At 36.8% G+C, this 16,679-nt stretch overlaps 2 protein-coding genes across 2 annotated transcripts in view; one reads left to right on the top strand and one right to left on the bottom strand.

Annotated features, from left to right (window-relative positions):
- The window catches only part of LOC102857514 (nuclear receptor coactivator 4-like), a 17,324-nt gene extending 7,661 nt beyond the window's left edge, over window positions 1–9,663 (bottom strand). Inside the window, exon 1 of the mRNA XM_006885626.1 lies at window positions 9,619–9,663. Within this exon, the coding sequence (XP_006885688.1) occupies window positions 9,619–9,663 (45 nt within the window). The remainder of the gene's footprint in view (window positions 1–9,618) is intronic.
- Window positions 9,664–12,513: 2,850 nt separating this feature from the next.
- Window positions 12,514–13,443, top strand: LOC102864150 (olfactory receptor 2AG2-like). Its single transcript, XM_006885451.1, has one exon. It carries the CDS (start codon window positions 12,514–12,516, stop codon window positions 13,441–13,443), a length of 930 nt encoding a protein of 309 aa, XP_006885513.1.
- Window positions 13,444–16,679: the final 3,236 nt, after the last annotated feature.

Here is a 16,679-nt window from a genome sequence, read left to right as displayed (position 1 = left end):
ACTGTTACTGGAGTAAGATGGTACCTCATTGTGGTTTTGATTTTCATCTTTCTTATTGCCAGTGATTTTGAGCATTTCTTCATGTGTCTGTTTGCCATTCAAATATCTTCCTGTGTGTATCAAAAGCTTTCTCCAATAGGGTGAAAAGAAAACCTACTGACTGGGAACAAACTTTTGGTAATACCATCTCAGACAAGAGTCTCATAATGAAAGTCTACAAAATACTTCTGGACCTCCACAAGAAAAAGACAGATAACCCAATTACAAAATGGGCAAAAGACATAGAAAGAATTTTCACAGAGGAAGATAATATTCACTTTCTGAAGATAAATTTTTCACCTAATCTTTCAAGAATAAAGGATCTCTTTTAGATCATGTTATCTAGCTGTTTGAGGCTTTAATCTTCTCTGTAGTTTTCTCACTTCCCACTGTATTAACTCATATTCTTTCAGCCCAATATACTATTGAGTATTTGGCAAGTATATTATTTTCATTTTTCATTTTATATCTTCTGCCATTATAACTTCTGCTATTTATGCATATGTCCAAATAATTGATAACTCCCTAATTCTGTAAAGAGAACACTAATGGTAAAATCTGTAGGATATTGGACTGCCAGCCTAAGGTCTATGAGACTCCAGCAGCCCAAATTTACTAGCACATCCTGAGGGAGAAGATAGGCAATATCTTCCTATTGTGATTTACAGACTTAGAAACCCAATGGGAAGTCTCTGTGACCAGGAACTTGTAATGATTTTTTTAGTTGTTCTGAAAAGGATTTTAATTGAGAGACATACAGTATTAATCTGGAAACATGGTAGCTACTTGAGTAAAACAATATCTCCCTTACAAGAACCTAAGTTCACAAAGAATAGAACACAAATATAAAATATTTTCTTAAACATTGAATAAAGAAGGAATATTTTAAGGTGGAGAATATTCCTAATTATAGTTAAGTATGAGTAATGCTGCAACAATGTGAGGAAGAATATCAGAATAAAAGAAAAAATAGACCAGCTCTGCTGGGTGTTCATAGTGGATGGCAGCATTAAAGAGGATTTTCAATGAATAATAGACTGGTGGAGGCAAGAGCATCTAAGACCGATGAAGACAATATATGTAGAAATAGAAGGGATGTGATACAGAAAAACAAGTATTTTACTATAGTTTGAGAAGTTATCTACGGAAAATGACCAAAAAGCAAATGTAGAGGTGTAGACTTCACCCAGAGCACATGCTGTATAAATATTTCAAACTACATCACATCATAAAACAATAATAAAGCACAGAAATATATTAGTAAGAAAGTATTTTTTCAAGTTTCTGCTTTAAAGAAATGCTCAAATGGCCGTATAATTCATGGGGTTGTGTAAACCATAGGTTTAATATCTTTCTCCTCTATAACCCTGACCATCGCTAATTCTGTGGAGTCATATATAACAGTTTCTCCATTTTTTATGCTTCTGTGAATGAGACATAAAAGTAGGAATCTTTATAAAAGGATTATGGACGTTGTAATATTGGATAAATGCATGGTATACCTGAAGGCTTTCCTAATGTCTTGCCACTCCAGCTAAACTTCCCTAACCCTTAAATTAGGAGTCAGGAGATATATTGTACTTGGAAAGTCTGTAGTCAGGGACCTCCCTAAATTATTGAGAAATAATGATATCGGTTTGAGGATAAAGGTCACCTGATTTAGGCTATTTTGAAGTCATTTTCTATGCATATGAGGCTGGACAATGACTAAGAATGACAGAAGAAGAACTGATGTTTTTGAACTATATAGTGTTGGAGAAAATGCTGAAGATCCCATGGAATGTTAAAAGAATAAAGAGATATGTCTTAGAAAAGGTACAGACAGTGTTCCTTGGAGGCAAAAATGATAAAGCTTCATCTCACATGCTTTGGATGTGTTGCTAGGAGAAGTTATTCCTTAGACAGGGACATCAAGCTTATGTAGGTGGAGGAGTTGGTAAAAGAGAGGAAGGCTCTCAACCAGATGAGTTGACATTGTGACTGCGGCAATGGGCAGTGTGTCAGAGATTATGAGAATGGCACCAGATATGATAGTGTTCGGATCTGTTGTGCATAGGGTCGATATGAGTCATAATCAACTCAACGGCATCTATCAACAGCAACCCCTTATATCCTCACCTTGATTCCCACTGAGGACTTAGAAATTGCCAAGGCAAATGATAGCTGCAACTTCCATATAATGAACCAAGTTGAGACAATTTTCACCTACACACACACACACACACACACACACACACACACACCCCAGCTATATAAAAATTGTAAAATTTTCAAGATTCTCAAAGTTTCTGAATTTGGAAAGTGAATGAGGTAAATGAGAAATTTTAATAGAAAATATGTTTAAATTGTTTTGTTGTAAATTCAACACCAGTTCCTGATAAAACACTAAAATCTAAAAGGACTCAGACTGTGGCTGACAGGACTGACAGGCCCCAGCTCCCACCTGGAAACAAAGGGGGATGTTTCAATGATTTAGATCCTCCCAGAAGAGCTGTGGGTAAGCATTAACATTCCTGGTAAGTATATTCATTTTCTCCTGGACACAAGAGCCTACTATTTGGTCCTAAAAGCCTTCTGAGGTCCCAACTCTTCTCACTATTTCTTAGTTGTTGGAATTGATGGAAAACTTCATAAGCAGTTCCTTACTTCACCTCTGCCTTGTGTGCAGACTTCTGAGTTGTAAAACAACCCAGGGGTAGATGGAATTTGCTCCAGGACTTAAGAACAATAAATAACATAGTTCAGCCTCTACATCTTGTGATTCCTAACCTTTATACTATAATAGACAAAGTGCTAGTCAATAGGCTTTTTATTTTAAGAACTACCCTCCCTCTGTAACTTGATTTGTGCCACTATTAGAGCCTCTACTTGGAATATTATTGTTTTTAAATTTCTGACTCATGTATTTTTAGTTAAATTTGTGTCTTCTAGGCTGCAACACTTCCATGATACATCTTCAAGGATATAAACATGTACGGCTAAGCACAATTGATAACAGTGCATCTAAATTCCAAAATCAATCTCCATAATAGTCTATGTGTTTCCTATTGCCAAAGATATGAGGAGTGAGAGAAGATCTTCACCCTGAAACCTACAGCGTCCCTTTTCAGCAGGAAGTAGCTAAGAGAATACACTGTCCCCTTTTCCTTATGAATCAGGGTGAACTCTCTCTCAGGGAGGAGTGATAGGGAATGGCAAAGAACACACTGACAAAGGAGATTAATCAGAACTGGCTTTGACAAGCACTGTGGAAATTGGACAATTAAAACAGACTTTCAAGGGGGGAAATAAAGAGGAACGAACTGGAGAGAAGGGTAGAGAAAATAGTGCAACAATGAATGAATGGAAACCTAAAATCTCTGTAAATGTTCATTAAAATTAATAAAATTTAATTTAAAAAAATAATCTTATACATTAAAATCTTGTATTACATAAAAAATACTAGTTTATTTTTAAAATTTGAAAAAAAAATAAAAGGACTCAAAACCCTTACTGATGAAGATCAAAGATTACAGCTTTCATTATGGATTACGCTTTAGTATTGATAAGCCAAAAATTCTCATGCTTTCATCAGAAAGCAACATTACCATCAATGAAGAAAGAATTGGAAAATTTCCAGGATTATATTTTATTTGGAGTCACAGTTCAAGACTTTGAAAGCAGTAGCTAAGAATTCAAACTACATATTATGGTTTGCCAATCTGCCATAAAAGACCTCTCCAAAATGTTAAAAAGGCAAATGTGTCACTTCTATAACCAACTACAGGGTCAGTATGAGTTGGTTCTTATTTGATAGCACATATCAATATCATATGATCATATGATGCAGGAATGACAAACTAAAGAGAATGTAAAAAAGAAGAATTTGTAAAACAGAACATTTTAAGATCTATCCTGAAGTACAAGCTGTGATAAGACATTATCCACAATTATACAAGGAAACCTGTTATTACAAGTATTACTCAAGAATGTACACCAACCATTAAAGCCAAAGATGAAAAAATAGAATATTTCTATCTTTTTAAAAAACTCATTTCATAAGAAGCCAAAACAAGAGTAGAGATAGGAAGTAAGAGAGCTGAGTAGAATATTTCAAAGGGCAGTTTGAGAAGACAATGTATTATAATGAAATATATAAATAGCTGGATTTAGAAAACCAAAATACTTGGTCTTTCTCAAGCTGAAAGGACTAAAAAATAAATCCAAGCCTTGCATTGCAACACTGAAGGATTCTATGGGAGAAGTACCAAATTGATGCAGAAAGCACAACAGGGGGGTTGAGGATGGAGGAGATGGTGAGAGCGGAAATAGATTGGACAATGAACAGACTAATGGAATAGGAGAAAGGAATGCAACAAATGGACAGACAATATGTGTACTGAAATTAACAATTTGTAAAAAGATATCCATAACATAATGAATGGGGAAGGGGAAGGGAAAAAGGACAAATAGTGTACTGACTAAAACTTCTAGGTCAGCAGAGATTTGTGGGTAGATGGGTAAGATGAAGGAAAAGTCAAGCAAGATACAGTGATAATTTGATGAGACTTCATAATGAATGGCATTGGGCAATTGAATTTAATGTTATAAAACAAAGTATATGTGAATATTGGTTAAAATTCAATAAAAAAGAAATTAAAAAAGAAGATGGAAGATATACACAGAGTCACTGCAACAAAAAGAGTTGGTTAGCAGTGAACAATTTCAGAAAGTAGTATATTATTCACAACTAATACAACAGAAGGGAAGATGTACAAACTGCACTGAAAACATTGGGGGAAAATATAAGACCCCAGGAATTGACGGACTACCAATTAACATGTTTCAGCAAACAAATGCAGCCCTGGATGTGCTCATCAGTCTATGACAACAAATTTGCAAGATTGGACAATTAACTGCAAGAGATTTGTATTTGTTCTCATTCCAAAAATAGGTGATACAATGGACTGTGGAAATTATTGAACAAGATCATTAACATCACATTCAAGCAAATATTAATGAGGATTATTAAAAAACAGCTAGAGAAGTACATCAACATGAAACTTCAAGAAATTAAAGCTGGATTCAGAAGAGTTCATGGCATAAGGGATATCATAGCTGATGGCAGTCCTGTGAATCTTTGTGGAAAGCAAAGAATGCCAGAAATAAAGTTGCGTGTGATTTATGAACAGGCATGTGGCTGTGTATATCACAATAATTATGGCTAAATCTAAGAAGAATGGAAATCTTAGAACTTAACTGTGTTCATGTGAATCTTGGAAATTTTTTTGTTTTCAATTTTACATTGATTTGCATACAAAGTTCATATATACTGTGTTTCACACCATCCTTCATTTACACTGGGTTTCATACAATCATTCTCATTCACTAAGCTTTATAAAATCAATCACCATTGAACTGTGCTCACCATTATCCTGTCTCTCCAGACCCCCACTGGATCTTTCCCATTTTCTTTAGCCCTTCTTCCACTCATGTGAATCTTACATCTCGACCAAGATGCATTTGTCCTAACAAAACAAAGGCACACTGAAGGATTTAAAGCCAGGAAAGTTGTGCATCTAAGTTATAGCTTTTCTCCAGACTTATTCAATCTGTATACTAAGCAAATTATTGTAGGAGCTGGACTATATAAAGGAGAATATGACATCAGAATTAGATGAAAAACTCATCAAACCTCTGTGTTATGCAAATGACACAACCTTGCTTGCAGAAAGTAAAGACGACTTGAAGCACTTACTGCAGAAGGTTAAGCACTTGATCAAGAGGATTAAGATGAGGACTTGAGGGACTTACTATAGCCTTCAATATTGGTTAAATCTCAACATCAAGAAAAGAAAAATAATAATCTGTTGACCAATAGGTAACATCGTGACAGATCAAATAAAGATTGAAGTTGTCAAAGATTTCTTGTTACTTTGAATACAACAACAACCACGGTAGTAGAAGTCAAGAAATCAAAAGACATGTTGCATTGGAAAAGTTTGCTGTCAAGCACTTCTCCAAAGTTCTAAAGAGAAAGGATGCCAGTTTTGTGCTGTTGATGAAAATTCCTCCCCCCCTTATGGAGTTAGTGGATTCTGCTTCCCCTCACACCTGCTACACTGATTACTCGTGATCTTCATTTTATTTATAAAGTAGAAAGCAAGATTGACATTTATATGTATGTTGTTGTTATTATGTGCTGTTGAGTCGCGACTCATAGCCACCCTAAACCCTGCTCTGTCCTGTGCCAACCTCATTGTCTCCAACACACTCACTCCCACTACCCCAATCACTGAATTGATCCATCTCATCAAGGGTCTTCCTCTACTGTACCACCCTCCCAAACTTGACTCCAAGGACTGGTCCCTCTTTGCAACATGACCAAAGTATGTCAGACGAAGCTTCAGAATCTTTGCCTCCAAGGAGCAGACCATTTTCACCTTCTCCAGGACAAACCTGTTTGTTTTCATAGCAGTCCATGGTATATTCAACACTCTTCTCAAGCACCACAGCTCAAAGGCATCAATTCTCTTTCTATTATCCCTAGTCACTGTCCAGCTTTCTGACATATAGGACACAATTGTGAAAACTGTGGTTTGGATCAGGTGCACCTTAGTCTCCAGCTCTCTGAAGCATAGTGTGCAATATGGTTAAGGACTTAATTACTACAAAAAACACATTACCAAAAAAACCCTGGAACCTTGATAATATCTTCTATCTAACTATATGGTCTGATGGATCTGGGGAGCTCTGGTGGCCTACTGTCAAGGAGTTGGCTGCCAACCCACAGGCACAATTTGAGTCCACTAACTGCTTGATGGGAGAAAAATGAACTATTTCCTTCCATGTGATTTGAAGCATCTGAAAACCTGCTGGGGAGTTTATTGTAAGTCATTTCCAACTCAACGGCATACAACAACAAAAACAACAAAAAACACCAATAACCATATGATCATCCCTGGTCCATTTCTTGGTCTCTTCATAATAGTAATTATTATTCAATATTCAATAACTATTATTTTATAGAATTACATTTACATGTATTCTTTTAAAAGTTTATTTTTGAGCTTTTACTCTTACAAAAGGGTATATACGCAGATTCAAAGTTAAACTCATTGAATTGATTCTGACTCATAGTGACCTGAAATCTGGTTTCTGATGCTATAACTCTTTTTTTTTCTCCAACATATATTTATTTGTACTTTTGGCCATCCATGGGATGTTCAGTACTCTTCTCCAACACCAGAGGTCAAATGCATCAGATTCTGCGAAAAGGACTTTATGTACAGTAACGTGTGAAATTCATCCACCAACCCTTTGAGGAATGTGTCATGTTTACTGCTTCCCCATTTTATAGATGAGAAAACTGAGGCACACAGCATTGAAGTAGTTTTTCAGAGCTTGAAATTGGTAAAAGCATGGCTGAAGATAGAACTGCTGAGTTCTCTTGCCTTCTGTTAGGCCCTGCTTATGTCTTGTCCAACGCTATAACTCTTTATGGAAGGACTCTACCCATCTTTCTCCTACAGAGAAACTTTTGGATTTAAATCTCCAATCATTTTGTTGGCATTGCAACACAGAGCAAACTAGTTATGTAATCTTTAGATATTGTTATCATCTAATGTTACGTTGCTGAGTTTTCCTCATATTGTTGTATGTTTCTCTGGTTTGTTTATATTGGTATACACTTGTACATGACTATTTTTATCCACTGTACTTTTTTTATCCACTTTATTTTTATATTCCTGGTACAAATATTTATTCACTCAACTGTTCATAGTATAAGGGTTGTTCACCTCCTTTTTTTTCCTTTTTTGCCTGTGAATATCCCTGCTTTTGTATTTTATGTATACCAAAAGTTCATTTGGCATACATTATTTATATAATAAGAAATATCAATTTTTATTACATTTCTTCTATTGTATCTATGTAATAATGTCTGTCTACATCTTCTTTTAAAGAAGTACAATTAACACAATATTTGCCAGTTTAACATTTGTCACTTGCACAATTCAGTGAAAATAATATCAATTATGTTTTTCAGGTTCTATTCTTCAGAATCATAAAAGGAAAACTTTTTTCTTTCTTTTTTTAAAAGTTCAAAACAAAAAGATTTACTTCTCCAGGAATTTTTAGCATTTACTGCAGAAATAAGAAATTGAAGAGAGACTAAAATATAAAGAAGATATGTCAAAGAATTGGGTGAAAGATAAGAATGTTCTGACCTAAGGAAGTGATGGGTGGAGGCAGATGCTGTATTGTCATCATCAGAGCTCCAAGCAACTGAGTTCATTGGTCATCTACATCAGGAACACACAAATTCAAGGAGATACATTCATCAGAGGAAGGAGAAAGGAAGAACAAAGTTAAAAGCATAGGAGAATTTAATAAACATCTGAAAGTCGGATAATGTATAAGAATTGTTGCTTTTGTGTTGTGGTGTTGAAGAAGAGTATTAGATATCCCGTGGACTACCCAAAGTACAAACAGATATGTCTTGGGCAAAATTTAGCTTGAGTGCTCCTTACAGGGAAAGGAAAAAGCCCAACAAAAGATGTGTGCAGATACTAGAGCAAGGTAAATGAAGGAAGTCTCAATATTTACAGAAAAGATGGAGTCTTACTCCATGAAGTTTGAACTATCTCACAGTAAAGACCCAAAAAGGGTCAAGTGACAGACAGCATTTTATAGAATTCATGAGACATTCTTTATAATTTGAACAGAGTTGACCAGTGGGGCTCTTGCTTCCTAGGTATGTTGCTGACACGCTGTGTTTTGTTAGGGATTTAGAAAGAGTCTAAGCTAGTGCATAGGAAAAAAATAAGCCCTATGGCCTCTGAGCTCTTTGTGTGGGTAAACGTTTCAAGAATGGCAAGCCAGTTAACATGTCCAAGGTATTTATTAAAATTCTGTTTCCTGAAATAAAATTTGCAGGGGATATAATTCAACTGAAAGGATAAAACGAAATCGCCCCCCAAGCAGGGTCCAGGCTCACCGTGACCCTAAAAATAGAAAGATTGAACAATAAAATGGTCTACACTGAGCAGGCAACTTCCTCCTTATTTCTCTCCCTCAAATGTTTTCCGGGCTCGACTTCTATGACACCAAATAGGACAGAAATACCTAACATTTAAATGGGTGGACTAAGGAAAACAACTGGAGCCACAAAACGGTTGTGTGAAATCACATAGAATTGCATGAGATGAGTAGAGACACAGCTCATTGCTTCCACTGAGTCCCAAGGTTCTGTCAGCTACCTGTTTCCATTCCCTGAGAGGATTGGCTGTGCTATTAAAAGAGATGCCTTGACCTCCAATCTCAGACACAGCTGTACACACACCGACATCCATCCCATCCTGATAGAAGAATCACCCTCCATCTTCTTGTACATCTTCTTTCCTCAGACGAGCCTCACATATCTCCATGTGATTTGACAGCTGTACTAGCCCCACCTGCATCTGGGGTAAGGGCTGTGTAACTGTTTGAAGGAATTTTGTGGAGTCTGTCATTGTTATATGCTATTAAGTCAGAACCAACTCGTAGCTGACCCTCCAGCAGGTTTTCAGAGTAAATTGCACAGGAGGGCCAAGATCTTACACTATTCCTCTTTTCTGATTCCACCTTCTTCTCTACTCTAGACATCTTGTCATGGGAATAGTATGGATCTGGGTTCCTCTACTTCCTGATAAATGCCTTAGTACTTACTTTTTGGCACATTTGAGCTATTCTGTCCATTAATATTCTGTGCCATAAAATGTGTGGTACCTTAACTAGGCACTTTTGGAACTAGTTGAAGTACATTTTCCTTTGATATATATTTGCTATTAATATAACCACAGGGGAAAAAAAGGCCACTGAAGTCAATAAAATTTTATGGAAAAATGATAGAGTTAACTTGCAAAGTGTTTCTAAATCTTTGGTTCATGCTGTTAATTTGCTCTGTCTGACCATTTTTCATGAAGTTGAACAATGTCCCTCAGTTAACCATTGTTTCTGAGGACCCTGTGTACAACCTGCAGCTTTTCAGAAAGGGGGTTTTTTCCTCTGATTCTGAAAAGAATAGTGATCCTAGTCTGTGTTCTTTGACATTGCTATTAAGACAGCACGAGAGGCAAGGGACCAGAGACAAGGGACCAGGCAAAGGAGGTATCAACGGGAGGAAGGCAGGGGAACAGGAGCATGACTTATGATCACACTAGCTTACTTCAGAAGTTCATCATCTTTCCTTGGGATCCTAATACAAACTGCTATGAAGTTAATAGAAAAGTGCCCTGATAATTGTTATCCTTCTTTCATCAATGCATGCATATTCTTATTGAAAGCATTCAAGTTAATATTTATGGGAAACTGTGCTAATTATGATCTTTGAATAATAATCATCTTTGAAGGGAGCTCCGGGGGCTTCATGGTAGGAAATTGCGAGGTTCTAATTCATCAGCTGCTCCACAGGAGGATGGACAATCTCCTCCTGTGCATCAACTGCCTCTGAAAACCCACAGTAGAGTCAGCTACGGGTCAGTTCTGACTTGACGGTACACAACAATAACATTCTTTGAAATCCTATACAAACTGCTGCGAAATGAATAGAAATATGGCCCAGATAATTATTTTCTTTCTTTCATCAATGCATGCATCTTCTAATTGAAAACATTCAAGTCTAATATTTACTAGAAACTGTGCTAATTATCATCTTTGGATTTGTCTTTTTCTTGTCAGTAGGTAAGAGAGTCTTCCAATTAATGTTTTTGTTTTGTAAGGCAAGAGAATAATCTCAAATCACAAGGAATGATGATGAGACAGTTTTTAAAAAGTTTTTTTTAGCTGGTTTTGTTCATAAAATTCACTGTGGAAAAAAAATTGCAGTGAAGAGGTTTTTGCACTATGCTTCCTATTTCCTGATTCCCATGTATCCCTCTCTCATTAGACCTATCGTGACCCTTCTAATTTAGGTATCTTCTGTTTATCTTCAGATTGTAGCTTTTCACCACTTATTTGTAGAACCCTTTCTCAAAGTTTCCGCTATATGAACTTATATTCTAGATAGAAAGATAGTGAGAGAACTCAGATGGCCTAATAGATATAGATATTCTATCTACATTTATATATCTGGTGGTCTATAATTCCAAAAGTATCTGTTTAAATGGACCAGCTGCTATATGAGTGAAGGAAGGGCAACCTCCCCCCATACATTTTACTGCATCTGAAAACTCACTGTATGGTCAAAAATGGGCCAGTTCTGACTCAATGACTAACAACAACAGTATCTCTGGATATACATAGTTGTTTGTGTCATGTATTTTCCACATCTATGAAATAATTTGCTATAACAAAGTCCTTAGAGAATGTTTATTGAGTGAGTGAAAGGGAAACTGGATAGGATAAGCTATCTAACTTCACGGTTGTATGATTTTAGTAATTAAATGTATCAGCTCTGAGTTGACCAGAGGGGTAACATAAGCAGAATATTAGATAGATGTAGATAATGCAGGAAAGATGAAGAACTGTCTTTTTTCCCAAGTGCTTCCTCCTCCCCATCCAACTGTAACAGATGCTCATTCACAAAGATCATACTAATAAATACTACTCCTCAAACCTCACATCACTATTCCTCACCACTTCAACTCCTCTTCCCCAGTACTGCTTTCCAAATTCAGGATTCAACAGGAACTGTATCTTCCCTGGAGAGTTAGGCATATCTGCTTTCCACAGTCTTGCTGTGACTCTCAGTGACACAGAGGCTTTAAGTCACGCTTTCCTCTTTCATAGTTTAATCATTTTATCATATGTTCTAATCACAAACACTTTGCACACTTTTCCTGTTATTTTTTCCAGTTTCTTCACCAATTGTAAATAGGCAAATATCTTTTGCACTGTTCCTACAGGTTTACCGTGTGATCCAGAATTTGCTTTTAACCAGAGTAGCAGTAGAATCATCAAGGATGAAGAATACAAAAGTGAACAAGTGATCCAAGACCCTATCAGTTCCTCTGTTGAGGATGATATCAACAATAATGAGAGGTGGGAGTAAAGATACATATAACAACTAGTTGAAAATATGTCAAAGACTTACGAATAGCAGTTTTTAAACTGATTTGGAATTCTTAGTACATTTTAAATAAAGAACTATTTTGATTGTAAAATTATGTCTTCTATATTTTATTTCTGTTAGGAAAGAGAAACTTATTAAAAAAGTAGTTGCTTGGATTTGTTGTCTTCTATATCACATTTTAAAAGATTTATAAATTGTTTGCTACTACTGGTAAATCTGTCTCCCACTTATCTGGTGCTTTATTGTAATTCAGTAAAAAAGCATGAAATTCAGGAATCAGAAGATGAAACTTAACTAACTGATAAGAGTTGACAATATCATTCAATGAGATTCTTGTTCACCACTTGACAGTGAACTGGAACGATATAAAGTTGCTTGCATACCACAGTAAGGATTTCACTGAAAATCCATCTGTGTATAGAAAGCTAATTGAACCACACAGAATGGAATTCTGGAACTCCACCTTGGGAAGTGATTTCATTTTGGTGGGAATTCTGAATGACAGTGAGTTTCCTGAACTGCTCTGCTCCATATTCTTAGCCTTGTACACAATGGCCCTGACCAGCAATGGCCTGCTTCTCCTGGTCATCGCAATGGATTCCCATCTCCATGTGCCCATGTACCTCCTGCTTGGACAGCTCTCTCTCATGGACCTCCTCTTCACATCTGTTGTCACTCCAAAGGCCCTTGTGGACTTTCTGCACCAAGAAAACTCCATCTCCTTTGGAGGCTGTGCCCTTCAGATGTTCCTGGCACTAACATTGGGTGGTGCCGAGGACCTCTTGCTGGCCTTCATGGCTTATGACAGGTATGTGGCCATTTGTCATCCTCTGAACTACATGGTCCTCATGAGACCAAGGGTCTGCTGGCTCATGGTGGCCACTTCCTGGATCCTGGCATCTCTGAGTGCTCTGTGTCATACTTTGTATACCATGCACTTCACTTTCTGCAAGTCCCGAGAAATCAGACACCTGCTTTGTGAGATTCCCCCTCTGCTGAAGCTGGCCTGTGCTGATACTTCCAGATATGAGCTCATGGTGTATGTGACAGGTGTGGTTTTTCTCTTGCTTCCTCTCTCTGTCATTGTTGCTTCCTATATGTTAATACTATTGACTGTACTCCGTATGTCCTCAAATGAGGGGCTACAGAAAGCTCTTGTCACATGCTCCTCCCACCTAACTGTGGTTGGGATGTTCTACGGGGCTGCTACATTCATGTACGTCCTTCCCAGTTCCTATCATAGCTCAAAACAGGATAATATCATCTCTGTTTTCTATACCATAGTTACTCCAGCTCTAAACCCTCTCATCTACAGCCTTAGAAATAAAGAGGTTATGGGGGCCCTTAAGAGGGTTTTGAGAAAATACATGTAGTCATCATCCTCCAAACTCTAGGCCAGGTTCATAGCTTTCCTTTCTCCATTCCTTCAAATAAGAGGATAACTGCTGTGAAGCATGCATTTAAAGCCATCGGTTGCATTTGCTGCTAAGTTAATTATAATTCATATAGCCTCATTTTCGAGGTTGTGGCCTCTTGGAAACAGATTACTAGGTCTTTCTTCTGGAATGTCTCTGTTGAGTTTGAAAGCTCAAAATTTCCATTAGTAGCTCAGCACCTAAACTTGAATTGATTATTTAACCCAGGGGTGAGGCCACTATAATAGGGTCAAGGAATTACAAATGTAATAGGTCAACCAATCTTCAATATTTTTTTTTACACTATCTAAGATGGCACATACACACACATTTTAACATTTCTTTTCTTCTATTTATCTTATAACACTGGGATCTTAAGTTTCACTTACCTGAGATATTTAATCCTGTCCTTGGAAGCTCATATTATATAATTAACTGCATAATGAAATACACTCAGTAGGTACCTTCGAGTCATTGCGTTTACTGCATGACCCTCACATAATTTTTGCATAGACATGATATGAGATTATGTTTAACATACAAAACTGAGAAAAATGAGTAGTTCTAGAATGGCTCTTCTCCAGTACCCTCTTAAAATCAAAAGAAATTTGCTACCCTTTGTACTGAATTTAAGAAAAAGAAAAATGTGTAGAGATAAGGAGCCTCAGAAACATGTTCAGCTTTTTCTTCACTTGAACGTTGGTTGCCTGAGCACTTAGTAGAAAGGATAATGGATATTCACCTGCATTTAGATTCCAGATCTCAGAATCAGTTCATAATCATTACAAAAACAAACATCTACACCAAAAGAGTAAAAAAATCCAACCAAACACCAAAACCAACACAAAAACTCATTGTTCTCCTGGCAATTCCAACTCATAGCGAGACTGTTGAATTCCACTGACGGCCATAAATCACAGCAGGAGGAGACTGGTCACTTTTCTCAAGCAGAGCCACTTACTGATGGATTAAAACTCCCACAGCCGGGCAACCTTTGGCTTAACTTGGCATCTCACACTAGACTATGGGTCAAAGCTCCTTTATCACTGGGATAGTAGAAGAGGCTAAAGAAATGTAATCTAAAATTTTTACAGAGCCATTTTAAAATGGGACATTTCACTCTCGTGGAACTAGATAGGACAGGGGCCAGATTTGTTGTTCATGGAATCGCTATGAGTCATAGTCAACTCAACAGCACCTAACAACAAAAAAATTAAAATATAATGTGAAAATATCTAGATTTTAAATGACAATTAGAGATACAATAAAAGTAGGGGAAATCTGATAATAGTACTTTAAATGGGGGAAAATGTGATTTTTTTAAATTGCTTATCTAACATTTCAATTTTGTAACAATAGTAAAAAAATGTACGATTTATTATTTTGTATATTAGTAACAAAGTCTGATAGTACCAGATTAGAATGGTGCTGGTGATTTTGGTTAAAATTATGGCAAAGAACAGTTAAAGCACATTGGCAAAAATATGAATAAGTGGAGCAGTCTTAGAAAATTTAATTTTAAATGACTTTATAATATTCCACCAAAGGAGACCAATGTAACATAGTTAGACTTTTTCTTACATTTAGTTTTGTTTGCCCACATTTCCTTATACGGCTTAATTCTTTAAATTTCTAAATGTGAAATTACTGAGGTAAAGAGAAAGAATCCACTGAAGGTTCTTGCTATAAAGCACAAAATTGTATTCCATAGATCTTAGAAACACTTCGTATTCTGGATAGCATTATGTGGAGTGTCTTCCTCAGTGCATTATTTCTTTTTTTAAATATACATTCATTTTTACTGATCACTGTTCTTAATAGTTAAAAGGCAGAAGCAACCCAAATGCTTATCAATAGATGGATGGATAGACAAGATGTATAATATATTTATACAATGGAACACTATTCAACCTGCGGTAGAAATGAGATCCTGATATGTGATACAGTATGGATGAAGTTGGAAGATATTATGCTGAGTAAAACAAGTTAGTCACAGAAAGGTAAATATTGCATAACACATAATGAAGAGCTTGCTGCAGAAGGTCAAAGACTGCAGCCTTAAATATGGATTGAAGCTCAACCTCAAGAAAACAAAGATTCTCACCATTGGGCTGATTGACAGCATCATGGTAGAAGGTGAAGTGATGGACATTGTTGACAGTTTCAGTTTGCTTGGCTCCACAATCAAAACTTTTGGTATTAGCAGCCAGGAATCAAAAGATGAATTGCCTTGGGAAAGTCAGCTGTCAGGAAGATCTCCAGATTACTGAGGAGCAATGATGTCAATTTGGAGACTAAGGTGTGCCTGATCCAGCATGTAGTCTTTGCAGTTACTTCCTGTGCATCAGAGGGCTGGATAAGGCAAGGAATGGTAGAAGAAGAATTGATGCCTTTGAGTTGTGGTGCTGGAGAAGAGTATTGGGTATATCATGGACTGGTAGGAAAACAAACAAGTTCATCCTTGAAAGAATGAAGCCAGGCTGCTCTTTGGAGGCAAGAATTCTGAAGCTCCATCTGGCCTACTTTGGACATGTTGTGGACATGTTGCAAGGCAAGACCAGTCAGTCCTTGGAGAGGGACGTCATGCTTGTGAGGGTGGAGAAACAGCACAAGAGGAAGACCTTCAATGAGATGGATTGATTCAGTGACTGAGGTAATAGGAGTAGATGTGTCAGAGACAATAAGATTGGCACAGGATAGAGTTGGGTTTAGAATTGTTGTATATAGAGTCACTCTGAGTCACAGGCGACTCGACAGCATATAACAAACAACAACATATTGTAGATCTATCTATCTATCTATCTATCATCTATCTATCTATCTATCATCTATCTATCTATCTATCTATCTATCTATCTATCTATCTATCATCTATCTATCTCTCTATCTATCATCTATCTATCTACCTATCTATCATCTATACATCCATCTAAATAAATGGATGAATGAATGAAACCTTTCTAAAACTATCGTTGTTTCTCCAAGTTCATAGAGCTGCCAGAGGCATACGGTTTAGGAAGGGGATGCACTCCTGCTTCCAAACCTGAATCAATATGGGAGCTCCACCAAACACTGCCCATGATGGGTAGCCGTTATGGTGTTTGACACAGCTATGGTACAGTTGTTCCGCATCACAGCAACTCCAAGTTACTTCAGCACAGCAAATAGACAGACGACTGCTGTACCACTTAAAA

The sequence above is a fragment of the Elephantulus edwardii genome, unplaced genomic scaffold, assembly GCF_000299155.1.
Source record: "Elephantulus edwardii isolate Elephantulus edwardi_28Jun2011 unplaced genomic scaffold, EleEdw1.0 scaffold00044, whole genome shotgun sequence".
Classification (NCBI taxonomy): Eukaryota; Metazoa; Chordata; class Mammalia; order Macroscelidea; family Macroscelididae; genus Elephantulus; species Elephantulus edwardii.
Note: the sequence above shows the minus strand (reverse complement) of the source record. Positions and strands in the feature narration are given on the sequence as shown.

Bases quoted from the DNA above. Each gene is read 5' to 3' on its own strand.
- LOC102864150 (XM_006885451.1), top strand. From the start codon at position 12,514: ATGGAATTCTGGAACTCCACCTTGGGAAGTGATTTCATTTTGGTGGGA.